The following is a 20,097-nucleotide window of genomic DNA, read 5'->3' on the forward strand; positions in this document are numbered from 1 at the left end:
CTTGAACAAAACCTGCATTTCCATTCTGGCAGCATCTGTACCCCCACAACACAGTGGTGGTGGGGCCCCTTTCCCCTCTGCCCACCCAGCCGCCACACAGCTGTTGAGCAGGGCCCCTTCAAACCATTCTCACCCCAAAAGGCTGCCTCGCTCTCATGGGAGGCCACTCCTGGCATCCAAAGGGTGCCCCATGGGCTTGGCATGGCAAGGGCATTAGGGCCAGAGCAGTCAATGGCAAACATGCCAGCCAGGACCCTCATTCTTCAACTCTGGGGTCAGTGAAGCCTGACCCACACTGGTGTCCTCCCTGAGGGCAAGACAGGAGCAGCCACCACCACCGTCACAGCGGTGATACTGAGGGTGCATCACGTGCTGCGCTGCACGGACATTGCCCCTCACAACACTCTGTGAGTGGTCACCGTCGTCTGCACTTTACAGGGAAAGAAACTGAGGCGCAGGGAGTGGTACTGACTCTGAGATCACAGGGCTGTCTGCCTTCCAAGTTTGGACCCTTCCCCTGGGCTGGGACACACCCAAACCACGGAGGGCCTCGAATGCCATGCTGGGGGGGCTTGAGCCGTTGTCCAGGGGGCACAGTGAGCCTGGGGGGGCAGTCCTAAGTGGGGCTGACTGGGTTGGACTGATAGCTTAGAAATGGATTCCAAAAGCCTGCTCATCAGAGGCGGAGCTGGGACAGCCCAGGGCTACCTGGGGACAGAGGGAGGGCCTAAGGAGGAAGAGGTGGAAACAGGACATGGAGGACAGGGAGCCTGTCGTGCCCGGTGGGACATCACACACACGTGACCCCTCCAACTCTGCACAGGGGCAGCAGGCCTGGGAGGTGCCAGCCCAGGCAGGATGCCACCCCACTACTTAGTTGCTCTGTGCCCTTAAATGATAGTTACAGTGATGATATGGGCAGGAATCTGGTGTCAAGATAAGCACTTAATGTGCATTAGTTCATTCAGTCCTCACAGCTACTGTCTGGGTTTGGTGGAACTCACCCAGGGTGACATATGAGGAAACCAAGAGTGGGGGGGACTCACTCTGGATCATTCCTAAGTGGAGCAGCCAAGACCCAAGTCCAAGTCCACACCAGAGTCTATGTCTGTAACCGCTGTTCAGGTCACTGTGCATCCCCCCCGGCCTCAGCTCCTGGCAGTGGGGAGGAGTATTGGTCACATAGGAGAGGACGGAGATCCTCATAGTGACAGTATCCGGCCTGACAGAGCGCGCACACACAGGTGCTGAACCCAGGTGTTCCTGCCCTCGTCTCTCTGCCTCTGTCAGCCCATCTGTGCAGTGGTCAGGTGGGACGACTGTGGGACCCTGGCAGGCAGCTGCTCACCCTCTGGGGTAAGGGTGCTGCAGGATCCCACAGCTGGGATCCTGGCCCTGATGGGAGTACTGCTGTGTCAGGGGCCCCTGCAGCATCCTCACCCCAGAGAAGTCCTGATGGGCAGCGCCCCTCTTCTACCTGCTACTAACTCTGGTTGCATCTACAGAGCAGCCCCCAAGTCAGAACAACCTGCTTGTTGTACCCCAGACTGCACCACAGCTCTGGAAAGTTTTGAGGGGTGGGACGAGGCTGGGCATGGCACGGGCCCAAGGCACATGCGCAGGTGTGCAGTAACTTGGTGAACGTTGCACCACTGGGCCCTAGAACCCCTCTGCTTACCTGCATTCAGCCACATTTCTAACCCACCCTTTGCCCCCGGAATAAAGATGCCAGCCCTGCCTTCAAGGAACACTGAGCCTGCAGGCATGGAGAGAGACCACAGTGGGTGTGTGATAAAAACCTAACTCATAAGCTCAGGGTGTGACCAAGGAGGGGCCAAGGAGGTTGGTAGATGTCCGCTAAATGATGGAAGGGCAGACTCTCCAGGTTGAGGGAACAGCTCCAGCAAAGGCCTGGGGGCATGGGAGTTAGGGCAGGCTCAGCCAATCACTCCCCGTAGCGACAGTGTGACGCACAGGTGTATGCAGATGAGAGAGGCTTTGTGGCCGTGTTGGAAGACTGTGAACACCGAGCTACAGACCCAGGACTTTTGAAAAATGTACTAATTAAATAGTCAATGAGTTGGAAGGGAAAAAGGGGTACAGCTGAGGTGTCTGGGAGCAATGGTGCTGAGACAGGGTGGGCCAGACAGCCTCACAGACCCTCATGGGGAGGAGATGGTATGCCAGCCTCTAGAGTCCAGTGGGCCCTGCCAGACTCAAGAAGTCCTGCAGCATGTGAGGAGCTATTGCCCTTTGGCTTCAGAGGTCTGCCCTCCTGCCTCAGGCCAGAGAGGAGCAGAGGGACCAGCCAGGTGCCGAGAGGCAGCCCACCCTGCAGCCGAGGCTCCTCCACCTCACTTTGGGGTGACCTAGGCGCAAGGCCACTGCAGGAGAGCAAGGGGAGCCGCTTGTGGCCTGTACACTTCCCCAGAAGGATCTCCTTCTGGTTTTGATGCCTGGAAAAGGCACAGCATCTGGAAGCAGGAAAGAGAACAGCCTCTAAGATCCAGCTGTGGGCTGCTTGCCTTGGACCTGCCCCAGCAGAGCCCAGCCCCAGCAGAGCCCAGCCCTCAGTTGCGGCTGGGCCTGCAAGGGCGAGGTGCGAAGGGAGCCCGCCCCAGACTGGTTGTTGTCTCTGGGTCCTGTCCTCCCATCTGTCTGGGAAATTCTGGCCTGGCTTCCACCCCATTCGCCACCTCTGCCTTGGGTCCAGGCTCAGCGACCCATATCTATGACACTGCACCTGCCTCTGCTCACCAGTCCCCCTTGTTCTCTCCCAGCCCCAGCTGTCACCAGCAGCCAGAGTGGGGGAGGGGTGTCTTCCTCAAGTGTATATCTGACCCTACGCCCTCCCCTCTTAAGGTCCTTTTATCGTCTTCCTGTCCTCAGGGTGGCGTCCAGACTCTTCAGCCTGCAGTATGAGCCCCCACTCTCTGGCCTCAGATCTCCCTGGGGGCCCCTCACCCCCCAGGGCCCATTTCATGGCCCACACACAGCTACAGAGGGCCTCTGCCGGACCCTGCCCCACCTGCGCTGCGGTGCCCATAGGCCTGTCTCCCCTCGGCCTTCAGTGTTGGTTGCTCCATTCTTCCACATCCTGGTCATTGCTCAGGGCTCAGCTGGGCAGGGACCGAATGAAGTGCATGCATCAGCATTGGCGTGAGTGGCTGCATGTCTCTCCAGGCCTGTCCAGCCCCCACTCTGTGATGCCTCACTGTCTCCAGGCTGCTTGAGGTGCCGCCGCTGTGCTGCCACAGCCCGCCTGTCTCCCTGAGGCCCCGCTCTGGCTGCGGCGTTTTGTCCTGCGGTGTATGTGCCTCCCTGGGGGCTCTGTACTCCCGGAGAGTAGGACCCACGTCTGGGTTCTTGCTCCGTCTCCGCCTCACCCAGTACAGGGCTGCAGCCAATGTGTCCAACTGAACAGCCCCAACTAAAATGACCACGTGTGCTGAACTGACCTGGGTGGGGACGCTGACCTCTCAGGGCTGAGAAAGCAAGCTAGGTGGACTGCTGGGTCTAAACCTGCCCACAGTCCCCTCTGGCCTCCACCCACAAATGTGCTAACAGATAAGGTATCTTTAAAGTTGGCAGGTGGGGGCAGAAAGGAACCCAGTGCTCAGGTCAGGAAAGAGCAAAGCCACATCTTCTGAGTGTAGACACAGACAGGGGCTGTTAGCTCCTGCCTCCCCCTGCAGGTCAGCCCAGGGTGGGTGGGACGAGCCCTGTGGGAGCACCGGTCCTCAGGGACACAGCTGAACTGGCTGAGAGGCGAGGGACACATGGTCCTGATCTGCTGGGCACTTCCACCCTGGCCTCCTCTACCTCTTTCTCCTCAAGGGTCTCTCCCCCTGCCCACCTGCCCACGAAGGCAGCCACTAGCAGGGAAAGCCTCCTGGGCTTTGGCATCGAGTGTGTCCTGTGTCCTATCTGCCTCGTTACTGTCCTATGATCACATGGGAAGCCTTCGTCTCTGAGGTGGGGACACTGAGGCCACACACTTCATAGTGTGCTTGCTCTGTGGCTAAACGCCCAGTACCAGGCCTGGACAGAGGGAGCGGTTGCTGGTCATTGTTGGGGCCTTCTTCACCCATGGCACACACCGTGGGGAGCACGGCCAGACAGTGGGGGAGGCAGGAAGGGGCAACCAGCCCCTCAGGGGACTGGGCATGGCTGCCTCCTCCAGGCAGCATTCAAGCTGGACTTGGAAGGCTGAGGGGGATTGGATGGATTATTGCAAGAGAGAGAGGACATTCCTTGCTGAGCAACTTGGGTGAACAAAGGTTTGAAATTGCCTGGTGGACCCCTGTTGTTTCCAGAGTATGAGGTGGGAGTCAGGAGGGGTGGGAAGGTGTGTGCGGGAATGGGTTGGGAGGGGGTCCGCATGCAAGGCCTGGTGGGCCTTACGCAGAGAGTAGCATGGTGCATCTCTACATCAGAGACTTCCTCTGGGCCGCAGTGTGGAGAATAGGGGCGGGGAAGGGCTAGAGGTTAGAGGGTCCCGGGGAGAGCGACTGCAGCCGGGCAGCCTGGGGCCCAGGAGGAGGGTGCTGTGTTTGTTGCTCTCTGGCCACCCCCACCTCTGACCAGAGGCATCATGTGTCTGTGCTGCGTCCACTGCCCAGCATGGGGCCTGGTACGTGGTGGGCACTGGACAGCTAAATGGCCTAACAATCAAAGACGCTGAGTTTACAGACGTGGTTGTTGTTCAGACAGCCGTCAGCACCCATGCTGTGCTCCAGATGGACAGAGCCCTCGGGCAGTAGCGTCCCACCTGCTGGGACCCTCCTGTCAGCCCGGAGTGGTGGCCACACAGTCTCACATTTATAGGCAAGGAAACGAGGCACAGGCAGGTCAAAGGGTGTTCAACCCAGGGCCTTCTGCACTACTTGAGGTGCGCCTGCCATCCATCCGTCCTGGGCGGGACTGCTGTGTTCAAATGTCCTTGGAGAGGTGATCCTTCCAGATCCACAGGTGGAAAGACCTGTCTTCTCCAGACCTAGTGGCCACTTGCAGGCCACGGGCCCTGGACTTACCAGGGCTTCCCAGATAGAGTCTGTGCGCTGAGTACTTCACAGGGAGCTAACCGTTGTACCCGGAGACCGTGGGCTGGATAGGGTGTGGGGGTGGGGAGGGCAGGGGATGTTGGAGGCCATGTCCAGGCTGGGTGCAGGGTCCTGCAGGGGCACCACAGAGCGTCCCTCACCGGCCTCTCCTGCAGTTTGAAGGCTGCAGCAAGGCCTTCTCACGGCTGGAGAACCTCAAGATCCACCTGCGGAGCCACACGGGCGAGAAGCCATACCTGTGCCAGCACCCAGGCTGTCAGAAGGCCTTCAGCAACTCCAGCGACCGTGCCAAGCACCAGCGTACCCACCTGGACACGGTAGGCCCAAGGGTGGAGGCCGAGGGGAAGCAGGTGGAGGACGTGCACACTCCCCCCTTGTCTAATGCAGGGCGGGATCCAGGGCCCATGCAGAAACCCTGCCTTTGTCCTGGAGCCTGTGGGCATTTCCTGCAGAGTAACTGTTTGGAGAGAGGGAAGTCCTGCCATCAGAGGATGTTTAGCGCATCCCTGGCCTCGGTCCCCTGGGTGGTGATTTCCCATCTCCCACTGTGACAGCCCAGAATTTCTCCGCATGTTGCCAAAGTCCCGGGGAGGAGACAGGAAAGTCTCCCTCAGTTGGGAACCGCTGCGTTAGCCTGTGGGTGCTGCCAGGGCACTGGTGTCCTTGCATCATCTCCCCACGGGGGGGCGGGGAGGGTTGGCTCGCCATCCCCAGTCCTCTCCCCAGGCCCGAGAGGTCAGCCAGTCCCAGAACAGGCCCTCCCTGCTCTCCCTACCCCACCCTACCGCCTCCACGGAGACAGGCCAGAGACTCTCCAGGCCGTTCTTTGCCCCTTGAGTCCAATGGGTGAGGAGTTGAGGTGTGCAAGGCCTAAGACTCAAGACCCCTGGAATAGGGACCTGGCCCCAGGTGCCTATATGTCACCTCCTTTCCCTCGTTTGTGCCAGACAGTGAGATAACCCTCACCTTTCCACAGGCCGTCTGAGCATCTCTGTGCATACAGACCTGGAGGTTCACAGAGCACTTCCTGTGGTTTCCCACAATCTCACTGTAACTCTGCTAGTCAGGGGGCCTCTGGCCCATTTGACAGATGAAGAGAGCAGGGGTCTGGGAGTTTCAGAGCCCTACTCAACTGGAAAGTGGCAGAGCTGCCTCAGAGGTGGGCCTCTCACCAATCTCAAGGGCCTGTGTGAGGGGTGCACTTGGCCTGGGAAGACCCCAGCCCCTGCAGCTGCAGAAGACGGATCTGCAACCAGAGTCCATGCCTGGGCTTGCAGTCTCTGTTCTTCATGCAGATGTTAGGGAACTCCACAGGTGGGGGGCTGGGAGGCCTGGGGGGATGGCAGAAAAGAGCAGGGAGGTCATGTTCGGGTCCAGATGAGGCCCTGGGTAGAATGTTCTACACATCTCTGCCACCCCGACCCCACATCACACAAACCCTCCCTCAATTCAGTCCTGGTGACAGCCCATAAGGTAGGACCCATTATCCCCACTTTGCAAACAAAGAACCTGAGACTCAGATGAAGTCAGTGGCTATCACGCAGCTGCTCAGTGGGGTGCAAACCTGGGCCTGTCTGACTCCAAGTCTGGTGCCTTTGTTAGGAGAGTAGGTATGTCAGCCACACTGGAGAGGTGCAGCTGAGCAGAATGGGCGAGCCAGGGTAAAAAGAAAGAGCCCTGTCCCACCTGAACCCGACCCCTGACATCACCTCCCCACTCTCAGGCTACGCATTAACACCGGCTGGGTGGGGGACACTCAGTGAGGCGGTGTGCTAACAAACCCCTGCTTGCATTCTTATCATATTCCTAGCCCTTGCCCTTGGGGCCCAGCGCGGGCCCTGAGAGACAGTTTGTGCCCTGGCCCCCTGGTCACATCTCCCAGAGCCACAGGCAGCACCAGCAGCACCAGGCCTCTCAGGGCCACCCACCCTGACTTACTCCCTTTCTCCCTTCCATTCTGCATTTCTTGGCCCCAGCCCCGAAGCAACAGGCCTCTGGCCCCCGCTTGGTGTGTGAACAGAGCTCCGGGGTTAGGTCAGGTCAGGCCCAGAATGAGCCTGCCGGGTTATCTCAGGCCTTCGTTGCCCCAAAAGGTCCTGGTGCAGCCCAGGAGGAACAGTGGCCAAGCCCAGCCCCGCTGCACCCATCCACACACAGACGTCACACACAGGCAGCTCTGAGTGGCTAGGTTGCTTTCCCAGCACCCGAGGTTCAGAGGCCCAGAGGGTTATAGCCCCATGTACTCTGGGCCTTGTTTTCCAGAGGGAGCCCGGTCATGTCCCCAGCTCTTCTCTGGCACCAAAGACCATGGGATTCTCTCCACGGGCAGGAAAGTGTGGAACGGACTGGAGAGCACCAGGGGGGCCCTAACCCTGGCCCTGCACTTGGTCCCAGATGTTTAGGAATGCCACCCGCCCTCTCTGGGCCTCAGTGTCCTCAAACACTTACCTTACAGAGAGAGATGGGAATCGGCCTCAGTGGGACGTAGGGGCCTGATGCACAGCCTGCACAGCACATGCCAGCCCTCCTCTTCCACCCTCTGACCCGCGGGCAGAATGCTGACCAAACCCGCCATGTCTCCAGCGCTCAGCGCAGGGTTCAAATCTAGACTGCACCAACTCCCTAAATAGGCCACTGCCCTGCTCTGGCCTCAGTTTCCCCACCGGCAAGATGGGGCTGATGACCTGCCCTTTGCCCACTCCACTGGCCTGTTCGGGACAGCAGCCCAGGAGGAGGCGCCTTAGCAGGATGCCATGGGCGTTCTTCCTTCGAAATCTCAGGCAAAGCGACCACCTTGATTTCCTCATCTTCGAAGTGGAAATACTTCCCCCAGGGTGGGTGAGAGACGGAAAGACAGTGCAGCAGGCACCGCACCGGGCCTGCGTGTGGGGCGCTCAGTGTGTGAGTGCGGTTCTGGAGCTCGGAGTGGGGGGCTGTGTGGGCTTGTCCTTGCTCATGACCAGGAGGGCCCTGGTCAGCGAGAGGGCTTTGGAGCCAGGGCTGTGACTCCAGGCCTGGGACTTGGCTGCTGCCGGGACACCCCCAGGGCTTACTGAGGGCTCATGGGGGAGCTGGGCCAGAGGAATGCTCTCCACACGTCAGGCCCTGGAAAAACAACCACGGAGATGGGCCTTGTGCCCTCTTTCCGGGCAAGTGTGCCTGGACACTCGGAGCTCTGTTTGTTTGCTTTTTGACAAAATCGCGCGGATTTCTCTCAGCGTCCCCAAGGGCTGGGGGCCGGGGCAGGGCAGAGCCACAGAGAGAGGAGAGAGAGCTGGGATGGGGTGAGAGGCACCGTGTGTGTGCATCTGCACCTATGTTGGGGGGGTCAGACCTATGGGAGAGGCGTCCTGTGTGTCTGTCTGTCTGTCTGCAGGCACGTCTGTCTGCATCTCTGTGGTTGGGGGGCAGGTGTGAGGAGCACTGTGCACCCTCCCACCCCACTCCTTCCCTTTGGCGAGACAAGCCTCTCACTGCTCTGTCTCTCTCTTTTTGCACTCCGTTTCTCTAACCTGACAACTCTCCGTGGCAGCACCAAGGTATGGTTGTCTCTTTCCGTATCCCCCACCTGCCCCACGAGGTCCCTGAGTCAGGTCGACCAACCTCGCCTCAGTCCACGGGGCAGAGTGACCTTGTGGTTAGGGGGCAGTTCCACGTGGGCACGGCTGACGGGGACACAGCCATCATCCCCAGTAATCCCAGAGGTGCCACCCCCTGCAAACATGCTCCTGACCCTACAGTAGCTGGAGGCCCAGGGCCCTGAGGAACAAAACCAGTGGGTGTGTTCAAAAAGGGGAAATGGGGAGGGTTTCGAAGCCCAGTCCCACCTGCAGTCCCCGGGGCAGCTTGTTGTGGAAGCCCAGGAACGTGGGAGAGCTCAGAGTCCTGTCACACCCACGGAGCCCCTGCCCTGGCTCTGTCCCTGGGACCTGGGAGGAAGGGACCAGGGGCCCTCCCCCGAAGAAGACTCACCACCCGGTGCAGCGGGACCCTGGACAGACCCAGTAGTGCGGGTGGACGGCGCTGCGGATGGGAAGCCCAGCAGGGAGAGGTGGGAAGGAAGAAGGTTCAAGGAGGGCTTGGAGAGGAGATGGTAAGGGCTCGAGGCAGGGGCAGGAGGAGGGGCGAAGACTTAAGCAGGGCCCAAGTCACAAAAGGGCCTTTGTTGGCCAGAGATGGGCTGTATCCAAGGGCGCCGGGGAGTCACGGAGGGTTTGGGAGAGGGTAGCCAGCTCTGTGAGTGCCAGGGGAAATGGGAGGTACAGAGAGCAGGGCGGGGCCCAGGCAGGAACCAAGGGAGGCAATGGGCATGGATTCATTCCAGAAGAGCAATGGGGGCCCTGAGGGTAAGGGACACAAAGGGTGCAGATGCCCAGTTGCCCAGGTCTGGGCCTGAAACGCAGTTCCCATCTGCAACCCATGGTTGTTGGGGCGAGGACTAGAGCGCTGTCTGGGGTCCCCGGCACCGCTGCCAGGGATGCTTGGCTGCTCCCAGCCAGGGGGCCTGCCGTACTCCAGCCTGACCCCATGTTTGTGCCCCATGCTCTCCCGCTCCATTGCCCTCTTCTCCTCCTCTCCAAGGCTTCACTCCTTGCCCCCTTGCTGCTCCGTTGCTGCTCTGGGCTACCAAGGGTGAGCTTTCTCAGAGCCAGTGTCGAGCTGGGAGAATCCCCAGTGGGCCCCATTTCACAGAGGAGAAAAGGGAAACTCGAAAAGGAGAAGTGACTTACCTGGGGTCCCAGCCTGAGGGTAGAATAGAGACAGACCCCCTCCTTTGTTACCAGGCCAAACACCTTTCTACACCCGTGGGCAGGGCTGGCTGAACTAAGACCCCTCCTGGTGGGGACATGGAGGGAGGGACAGGGCGTGAGCCTGCAGCCAGCCCCTCACCCAGCTGTCCTCCTCATCACAAGCCACACAGCTGGATCCTGGGCCTGGCAGGTGGCCTCCCACTCACCTCACCCCTGCCCCTCTGGTGTTGCAGAAGCCGTACGCCTGTCAGATCCCTGGCTGCTCCAAGCGCTACACTGACCCCAGCTCCCTCCGCAAGCACGTGAAGGCCCATTCGGCCAAAGAGCAGCAGGTGCGTAAGAAGGTAAGATGGCCTGTGTCCCAGGGTCACCTCTTAGACACCCTCTGCCCCAGCCTCCCAGCCCCACATCCAGCGTCGAGCCAGACACCCGCGCTCCTTGCGTGCGTTCTTCCTTCCGCACCTGGAGGACACTGCTGTCTATCATCTATCGTCTGGCCCCACACCTGTCCCCTAGTGCACTTCGTCACCCACAGCCCGCCAGGCAGGCCCCCCAACTCCTCTCTCGTCCATGTGCCCACTCGCTGTGCTCACTTACTGAATGTCTGATGTCGGGAACTGCGTCGGCCTCGAAGAGGCAGAAATGGAAAACCTTCCCCGGGGACCTGGCTGCTGAGAGATGGGCGCTAAGAGCTCACTCAGTGTGATTGATGTAGGAATGGCTGCAGTAGAGGTGTGCAGAGGATAGTCAGGGGCAGAGGTGGGGCCTTGGCCTGTCGGGGTGGGAACAGGGGGGTCGTGCAGGAAGGACACAGGAGCAGGAGAGCACAGTGGTGTGCTCTCGGCCCGTCTGCCCGGCCCAGGGCCCGGCCCTGCGGCCATGGGCACGTTTCTCGGAGCCTTTGTTCTTCCTGTCCCTCAGCTGTCCGAGGCGGGGCGGGGTAGGGGGACAATCAAGGACTTGCTTTAAAGGGTTGTCTCGAGGATTCAATGAGTAAATCCGTATTAAGGGTATAGAACAACACTTGACCCAAAGGTAAAAGTCAGAGAGAGCAGAAGGTGGTGCGTTTAGTCATTAAGTCTCTAGGAAGGAGAAAGTGTTGGGCAGGTGAAGACCGAGAGTGTATCCCAGAGAGTGACTGAAGCTGGAAACACTGTGAGGACCAGGGGTCAAGGAGGAGGGGCCGGGGGGCAGGGTGGACGCCAGAGGCCTGAAGCCCTGCCGAGGAGTTTGGGCTGTCCTGAGGACAGTGGGTGCCATTGAGGGCTCTTAAGCAGAGAAGGGACATGTCACCCTGAAGGAAGGCTCTGGGGGCCACGTGGAGAATGGTCTGGGGTGGTTGGAGGGAAATTCGAGGCAGGGAAGCCACTGCTGGGCAGTGGGAGAGGGGGTGGGGTCTGCCCTGGAGCAGAGCAGGAGGATCAAGGGAGGGACTAGGCCTGGCGACCCAGCGGGGTTCAGGAGTGGCCCAGGAACGCCGGGGTCAGACTTCGAGGGGCAGGATGGATGGTGGCCCGTTTCACCAGGACAGAGAATTTAAGAAAGAAGCAGATTTGCAGGAGAAAGCCGGTTCTTTTGGGGACAAGGAATATGTGAGCTGCTAAGGGACCCGGTGCAATGGGAGAGGCGACCTGGCTGGGTTTGACCCGCATCCCTGGAGGGCCACTGGGGCATGGGACTGGGCGTGCTTCAGTGCCAGGGAGGGCATGGGGGAGAAGAGAAACATCAGGCCCCAGTCCTCTGCACCGGCATGGCAGAAGAGGACAGAGGGGGAAGCGTTCGTGAATTTGGCCAGCAAGACTTATGGAATACCTCCTGTCTTCCAAGCACTGTTTAAACAGGGGTGGGTACAGCTGTGAATAAAGCAGAGAAAGGCCTAGGGGCTGGGGAAAGCAGACCACTGTAGCCTCGGGGGGTGGGGGATGCAAAGACCCGGTGCCAAAGCCAGCAGGCTTCTGGGGGAAAGACAGTGGTGGGGAGACAGCCAGGTTTGAGACCGTGGTCTGCATCCTGCAGGCAGCGGGGGACACAGGAGGCAGCAGAGCAAAGGGACATGGTCAAAGTAGACACCACGAGCTCGCCGGGAAAAACACCATATTCCTGAGGATGGAGGGCCGAGCCTTAACTTCAGCCCTGTGTGTGCCGTGTCACTGACTGTACCTTACTAGTCCTCTCTATAACCCTAGGGAGTAGCACTATTTTTTCCCATTGTAGCGGTGGAGGCACTGAGGCTCAGAGAGCTCGCCAGTCTGCCCAGAGCGGTGCAGCACTGAAGTGACAGAGCCAGGCTCCCTCCCAGACCCAGCTGTCTTTAGGGCCCAAGCTCTCTCCACTGCCCTCAGGTTGGGGGGCCTGAGCGGGGACAGGGAGGGAATGGCCCAGGCTCCATGCCAGGGATGCTTCTGTCCCCAGCGGACTGGTGCCCGAGGACCAGAATCCTGCCCTGGTTTTCCCAGGCCCCATGCTTGGCGCACACTGAGCCCCAGGGACCTGGAGCCGCAGATCTGCAAACTTCCCAACAATAAGCATCCATTAAGAGCCATCGGGGATGATGTATCTTTCTGGGTAAAGCGACCCTTGTATTATGACAGCTCCTTGGCAGCCCTGCTGCGTTTCAGAGAGAATTAGAAATGCTTTTCTTCCTTAATTCTCCTCTCCTGCTGCTCCTAATCCGATCGACATTGCGGTCTGCAAGGCATGCCTTGGCCCTCTTTTGCCAGAAACTTAATTTACATGGAAAACAGCTGCTGGGTCAGGGAGCTGCAAGCCCATTGGGAGGTTGGGCATGCCTGCCCCAAGCCTGGGTGCTGCCCTCCTGGCCTGAGAGGGTGGAAAAACCCTTGGGGCCGACCCTCAGCTGCTGTGTGACATGAGACAAGGCTCTCACCTTCTATGGGTCGGTTTTGTCCCGTGTAAAACAAGGATTTAGACAAGTCCACTTCAGGGCTCCAGTGGTCAGGCTTCAGAATTTCCCTGGGAGAAGGGGCCCGTCACATCTAGGTGCATGCCCCTCATCACCCACTGTCCCTAGGGCCCCAGCCAGCCCCTCCCGGTCCCCATCTAGCCCCATTTGTGGCGGTGAAGACATTCTGAGGTGCCAGGCTCAATCTGTCTTTAAGGGACAGCTGAGGTTTCCTGGCCGAAGATTTGCCGGCCTGGCCTTGTGCTGGTCGAGCATGCCCACTGTCCTGGGACCGTGTGAGACTTGGCCAGTGGGCAGCAGCCAGCCCTTCCCACGGCACATTCAATAAGCTTGTTTGCGCTCATCACTGGTTACTCCTCTCGGCAGCCTGAGGGTGAGGGATTATTGTTATCACAGGCAGTGGGGAGGAGAGCCAGAGAGGTTATTTGTCCAGTGTCATACAGGAAGTAAGAGGAGATGGAGTAGGATTTGAACCCAGGTCTTCTGTCCCTAGCCCTGCACCTGTTTCTGCTATACCTGTGCCAGGAAGAAAGATAATAGGGGCCAGTGGAAGGAGGTGGGAAAGACTCTGTACTTCCTGTATTTCCCTCCCACCGCATCCACTCGCGTCTACAGCAGCCACGAGAACAGGCCTCCCAGACCTCCGGCTGCCTGTGGGAGGCCTCCGCTGCCCTGTGACGCCCACCCTAATGTCTGTGCTGCGGCCATGCCTCCTGCCGGCTATGTAAGCCAGGGACTGAGTGCGGCAGGGCCTGCAGGCATGCTGAGGCAAGACCCCTTCCTGAGAGACCGACATAGGACGCCCCCCTACTGACCGCCAGCAGACTTTGGCTCCCTGAGGACCCTCTGGCCACCTACCAACCTCCTTTCCCTCCCTCCTTCCCATGGGGTCAGACTGGCCACGTGGTCTGATGGCTCTCTCAGCCTGCCCGGCTCTCGAACATAAACGTTCCCCTTAAAATCCCTGCACATCCTATCTCATCTTAACATCTGTTTCTCCCACCTGAACTGAGGACACCGTCAAAAGGCACATGACGGGCTCTGTTTTACAAAGGAGGGACCTGAGGCACTGTGAGGTGAAGGGCCTGCCCCAGGGCCACTGCCTGTCCCGCTTTGTCCCCTGAAGCCACAGTTGCTGGAGGGCAGGCGTCCTGGTGCTGACAACACCTCTCTGTCCCTGTGCTTGCTCCCCAGCTGCACGCCAGCCCGGATACCGAGGCCGACGTCCTGACCGAGTGTCTGGCCCTGCAGCAGCTTCAGGCGTCCACACAGCTGACTGACGGCGACGGGAAGGGTGGCCGAGCCCTGGGCCAGGAGCTGCTCCCAGGTAGGCAGGCCTGGAGGCAGGGCCAGGCCCACGCCTGGGGGACCCTTTTACCGCCACCCACCCTGCCTGAAGACAGGGATGCTCTACGGGACACCAGGGCTCACGTCAGCAAGACTTGCTGAAGGATGCCCCCTTCACACTCCTCTGTGGCTCCCCGTGGTCCATGGGCTGAAGTCCAGGCTCCTCTCAGCCTGGCCCCGAGGGCCTCTCAGGGCCCAGGCCGTCGTGGAGGCCTCCTGGCCCACCCTGTTGCCACATTGGATGCAGTTCCCTGGGCAGCCTGTGCTCCCTCTTTCCTCCCAGCCTCTGTTCACACCTCGCCAGCCTCCTCCCTGTCTCTTCCTCCTTCACTTCCTTCAGGGCCTGCCTTGGGGTCAGCCCTAGGCCTCAGCTCAGCCCCGTGGACTCCGCATCATCATTCCTCACCTCAGAGGAGAAAACCTAGGCTCTGAGAGGGTGAGCAGCTTGGCCATAACCACCTTCAGTTCATGTGCTAAAGTCTCTGGCCCAGAGATGTACCACCCCCCAACCCCCTGAGCCCCTGAAGGCCCATCCAGCCAGACACTCTGAGCCTCTGGTTTGGCCAAGGCAGCCTGTACGTCCTGGCCACTGCCACAAGCCATGGGGCCGGTCTCAGGCCCAGCAGTTCCTGGCTGCTCCGCCTAGGAATCCAGCCTGGATCAGGGCACCGTGGCCTGTGGATTCCAGCTGACGAAGTCGCTCTCTCCCTCCTCCCCGCAAAGAAACCGCAGTATCGGAGCAGAAAGCTCTTCCCACCCTCTGGGATTTCTTGAATTACTCCAACCATTTTAAACATTTTTTATTTTCCAATTTCTTATTCTTTCCTCTCAGCATTGAAGTAGCAGCAGATTTAAAACTGCTAAAGCACTTACCAAAACAGCCATGGGAAGAGGAGGCGTTTGCCCTTTCTCTGGGTGTGAGCACAGACAGGCCCACCAGGGCGAGCACCCCTGGGAGGGTGGGTCCACACCCTTCTCCCTCCAGCCAGCGGCTGCTTCTCACAGGGTCAGAGTTGCTGAAATAGGAGGGTGAGAAGGTGCCTTAGGGATGGCCCAGCCCCGGGATGAAGGCTTGCTACGTGGCACTCTGTGCTGAGCAGGATTCTGAGGCTCAGGAGGAAAGAGGGCTGTGACTGTTAGCAGTGGCCGCCCTACAGCAGAGGTCCTGCAGGCCCGCCATTTCTACCCTGGGGGGACTCAGGCCTGGGCCTGAGGAAGACAGACCCAAGATCATCAGGAGTCCTTAGCAGATCCAGGTGGGAAGCTTCTTCCCCAAGCTGCCAGCCCAGGGAGTTGTCTCAGGGAGAGGGGCTGGGGCCGGCAATGACCACCTCTTGGGCACTCGGTTGGGCCGGTCACTTTGCAGACATCATCTCAGTCAGTCCCCTGGGAACCCAGGCTGCAGATGAGAAGCAGAGGCACTGAGGCAGCATCATGGATGAGGCAGCTCGGGCCATGCACATGGGCCGGACCCACTCGGACAGAGAGCGGGCGGTGTCTTCCTGCCGTGAGCTCCAGACCTCCTGTGATGACAAATGTGATTGTGGATGAGATCACTTATACAGACCCAGTGTGACTGATGGCTGTGTCATCATCATTGTTATAGTCGTGGCTCATGGTGAATGAGAAGAGTCACTGTTTCCTACCCCATCTCAGAGGAACGCCACAACCGACATGGACTGGGCGTGGGCAGCTGCCGTAGGTGCTGCACAGGCGTGTGGTAACCAACACAGTCCTCCAGCAGTATGGGCTGGTACGCCCTCCCCTCCTGGACGAGGGCACTTGGTTTCTGAGAGGTAGGGCCACTTTTTGCTAAGGTTCCACAGCCAGGAAAATGGCAGAGGTCCAATCTGGGCCCAGACCACTTGCTCGCTTGCTGAGCCCTTAATGAGATAGTCTGCCTCCCTGCTGCTAAAGCTTTGCCAAACTGAGCACCTACTGTGTGCCAGGCCCCATGCTGGTCCCTGACCTTGAGCAGCTTCTCGCACAGCAGGGAGGGAAGGACCAGCCCACAAACTCAGGAGTCCTGGGTCCCCTAGGCTTCCGCCACCAGATCCTGCTGTGGACCGCCAGGTGTACGCCCAAGGCGCAGCTGGCAACAGGTATTAGGGCCAGAGGTGAAGCGCTCATGGCTGATGGTTGATGATGCCGACTTGCAGCCCAAAGTGGGAAGTTTGGGGGAGAGGCTGGCAGGCCCTATGGCGTCCTCACTCTCGCTGCCCCTCCTGATGCAGTGATTCCCTTGTTTCCACCCACTGTCCATTTACACGCACAACAAGCCCCATTCACACACTCACACACCCACCATGTGTCCGTCCTCCGGGGACAGGACAGACAGAGACCTGGACCGGCAGGGCAAAGGCTGGGGAGAGCAGGGGTAGATTCGAGCAGTGTTCGGGTGGAAGAGTCCTGAACAGAGGAGTGGGGGCGAGGCAGGAGCTTGTGAGGGTGACATTGAACTTTCACCATCCCACTGTAGGAAGCTCTCGTGCACTTGTGTCCCATCAGGAAGGACCTGCTGTCTGCACACAGCAGCTTTCCTGGCAGGCCCCCTCCAGCCAACGCACGGCAGTGGGGACGAGAGAGGCATGTGGTCAGCATGGCTGAGCGAAGGGTGGCAGGATTTATCGGGGCTCTAGGCCTCCTGAGGCCCCCATATTGGTTCAAGGTTGCAGGTGAGGCAGTGCTAGCGCGGGTGGAGAGTGGAGCAGGCAGGGAGCAGCGCCCAGCCAACTGCAGCCACAGAAATCCCCTCCAGGGCCTTCCTGACCGTGCTGGGGCAGGGCGTGTGGCCAAGGGAGCAGTGGATGGGGTGGGTGGGCAGGTGGCGCTGTCAGGTGAGCAGAGGCCCCTCAGCCAGGCTGGGGTGAGGACTGGGGCCAAGAGGCAGAGGGCCCTCCGGAACCTACTCAGAGCCCTGGGGTCTCCCAGCCAGCCCACACGAAGCCTGAACCAGAGGCCTCTGGCCAGACATCCAGGCCATAACCTGGTCTGGAGCCCCAGGCCGTTGCCTGGACCAGCTTTCAATGGACTTCCTTTTCGTATTACTCGGGAGACCTGATTAGCTGCCCACTCTGTAGCTTTCAGCAAATGTTAAAGTTCTTAAGACTTAGTTTCTTCATCTTAAAATGGGATCGTATTATCTCCCCCTTTTGACAGCTGTTGAGATGGTTAAACATAGTGTGGAGGAGTGTGGAAAAATAGCTCACACATAGTATATTCTTAATTGATGGTAACTGTTACTAATTACACACATCCATTGTGAGTGTAGAATGCCAGCTGGTGTAGCCCATCCCTGGGATGTCTGCTGCTCCAGCTCCAGGCCTGGGGTTGTAAACTGTTCGCTCTCAGAGGCACAGTATTTCATTTTTGTTTTTTAACAGTTTAATTGGAAAGGCCTTAAGGGGCACAGTCTCCACTTTGCCACTGTCCCCACTGCTCCCTATTGCAACCTCCACAGTTTCACTTCTGTTGCTCCCTACCATGCCACCTAAGGCACTGAGCTTGCCACCCCCCCGCAGCCCTGCTCAGCAACTTGCAGTAGCTCCCTGAACTGCAGGCCTGAGCCGTCCGGGCCAGCCTGGGATAGGTGAGCTTTGGAGCCTGAAACACCTGAGGAGGTAAAAGTCCGTCCTTTACCCCATGCATGAAAGAGTGTGATGTGTTCTCGGAAGGTCCTCAGGAGGTGATGACAAGCCTTGCATATGGCTCCATTATGACCAGAATGATGTTTGACACGTAACAGCTGGCCCAGAGTGAGCTCTGACCTGTTGCAGTGGACACATCAACACAGCCAAGGGCCTGATCCCTGGTCCAGAGAGTCCTCCCAGGCCATCAACCTGATGAGCTGATTTCTGCAAAAATGATACCAATTTCTATTAAAAGTCAAATAAAGATGGCCAGGTTAAAAAGAGAGTGCACAACTGGCCCCATTTTTTTCAGATAAAATAGGGGTGTCAGAAACGTGCAGCCGTCTCTCTGTCCCTCTCAGGCTCCGGACTCAGGGGGGACATTCTCCTGCGTAGTTGGAGTCTCCCAGTGAGTCACTGTCCTCTGTAACTGCACTCAGACCGTCAGCTGGAGCGACATCTGATGACCAGTGCCCATTTGATTCATTAACCCACTTACTCTCCCCACGAAGGTGGGACGGTTGGGGTCAAAGGTGAAAAGAGGTGATACCAGCCTGCGGGGGGGTTCTAGAATCTGAGATGAGAGCACAGCTGACCACTGTCCTTGGGGCGCTCATATGGTGTATGGCCCCCTGTGACATCCTTTCTCAGAGGTCTCCCAGGCCAGCCTTCCATCAGCGAGCTCGGTCGTGCTCTCTTTGGGGCACCTCACAGAGGACATCCGGGCTCTGCTCATCCATCTCCAGGATGACGGGTCGTTCATCCTTCCCAAAGGCAGCCCATTACCCTGTGGCAGCTTGGCCTGTCGAAAGATACAGCCAAGCCCCGAGCCATAGTCTCTTCTCTCCAGGATCCTTGTCTGCTTCTGGGGCGACGCAGATACACAGAGCCAGCCTCTTCTTTCCCAGAACAGCCCCAGAGACCTGAGGCAGCCTTTTTCATACAGTCCCCTCATCCCAGTCAAGACACACACCCACAGGGCTCGACCGCCCTGTGCCTCTAATGGCCCCTCGCCTGGCACCTGCAGTCAGGGTGGACTTCAGCTCTGCACACAGCCCTTCAGCCAAGGCACAGGCAAAGAGGAGAGCTGCCGTCTCCCTGTTTGGTCCCCTAACCTTCTGTTAACACAACATTGCTGATGCCCTGTCTTGTCCTTCTCGTAGGCAGGCGCGTAGTTCCCAGGCCGTCCACAGCTATCTCTAGAGAGTGGCCGAAGCCCAGCAGTATTTGTTTGCTTCCCTGCAGGTGTGTATCCTGGCTCTGTCACCCCCCATAATGGGCTCGCATCAGGCATTCTGCCCCCCACGCACGAGGTCCCTTCCAGGCACCACCCACTGGACGCCACCACAGGTCCCCACCATCTGTCCCCTCTGCCCACGGCTGAGAGCACCAGGGATGGGTACGTACAGCCCTCCTGTAGGGCACTAAGCGGGGACCTACATGGGAGGCAGAGGAGGGCAAGCGTCCCTCACACTAAATGGTTGTTAGTGATCGTGAAAATAGCCAGCGTTTAGGCAGCACTTAACTAGGTACCACATCTGTACCAGACTCTTTCTGTGCAAGGTTTCACTGGGGCCTCACAGTAACCCTACCTGGTAGATGGCATTGGCCCCTGGGCCTTGGGCTTCTTGACGCCTCACCTCAAGCACTCTCTCCTCTCCTGGGGGTGGCCCTGGGAACTCTGTGTCCTCACCCCACCCCTGCATTCTGGGCTGCCACACCCAGGCCCCCCTCGGGAGCCATACTCTGGCCTCTCCTTGGCTCATGCTGTGCATTTGGTGAGCAGACTACCCACCACTCACTCCAGAGATGCCCACCTGGGCCTCACCTGCTCTGCTGCTGTAGCTGTGCCCCATTGCCAGGCCTGCGGGGCTGTCCGGGAGCCCTTACTGCGGCATCACCGCAGGGAAGGGTGGCTTCTTCCTGCATTCAATGTGGTACCCATTGTGGTCACTTAATTGGCTGGAAATGGTGAATGTGCTAATTGCTAGCCGCTCATGCTGCCAAAATTGGTTTCCTTGCATCACCTCCTGCCCTCCCTGCCACCTCCACTTACCGCCAGCAGGATTTGATCAGATTTGCCCCCGAGGCCTATCTCCAGAGCTGTCCTCCTCCCCAGAGAAGCCTTGGCCTGCCTCTGCCTGGGGTCCACCTGGCTTTCTCAAACTTGTGAGCCAGTGCCCCTAACTCTGCTCCTCCTTTAGTCAAAGTCCCGCTAAGCTCCTGGTGTGGGCAGGCCTGTGCCATGCACGACCCCAGCCCTGGGGAAGCTCCCTATGAGGAGGGGAGAGGGACAGATTCACAGGGGTTGACGACCCAGACGTGCTCTGAGGGGAGGAATCGGAAGAAAGTGGGAGCCCAGAGGAGAACCCAGTGCAGGGCGG

At 59.1% G+C, this 20,097-nt stretch overlaps 1 protein-coding gene across 1 annotated transcript in view; it reads left to right on the plus strand.

Moving 5' to 3' along the window:
• Positions 1-20,097, plus strand: part of GLIS1 (GLIS family zinc finger 1) — a 211,039-nt gene that overhangs the window by 183,645 nt on the left and 7,297 nt on the right. The window contains exons 5-8 of the mRNA XM_037043225.1: positions 5,219-5,380; positions 10,048-10,158; positions 13,932-14,064; positions 18,959-19,112. Of these exons, the coding sequence (XP_036899120.1) occupies positions 5,219-5,380; positions 10,048-10,158; positions 13,932-14,064; positions 18,959-19,112 (560 nt within the window). The remainder of the gene's footprint in view (positions 1-5,218; positions 5,381-10,047; positions 10,159-13,931; positions 14,065-18,958; positions 19,113-20,097) is intronic.

The sequence above is a fragment of the Sturnira hondurensis genome, unplaced genomic scaffold (assembly GCF_014824575.4).
Source record: "Sturnira hondurensis isolate 20B ecotype Veracruz unplaced genomic scaffold, ASM1482457v3 Scaffold0004068, whole genome shotgun sequence".
NCBI classification, from domain to species: domain Eukaryota; kingdom Metazoa; phylum Chordata; class Mammalia; order Chiroptera; family Phyllostomidae; genus Sturnira; species Sturnira hondurensis.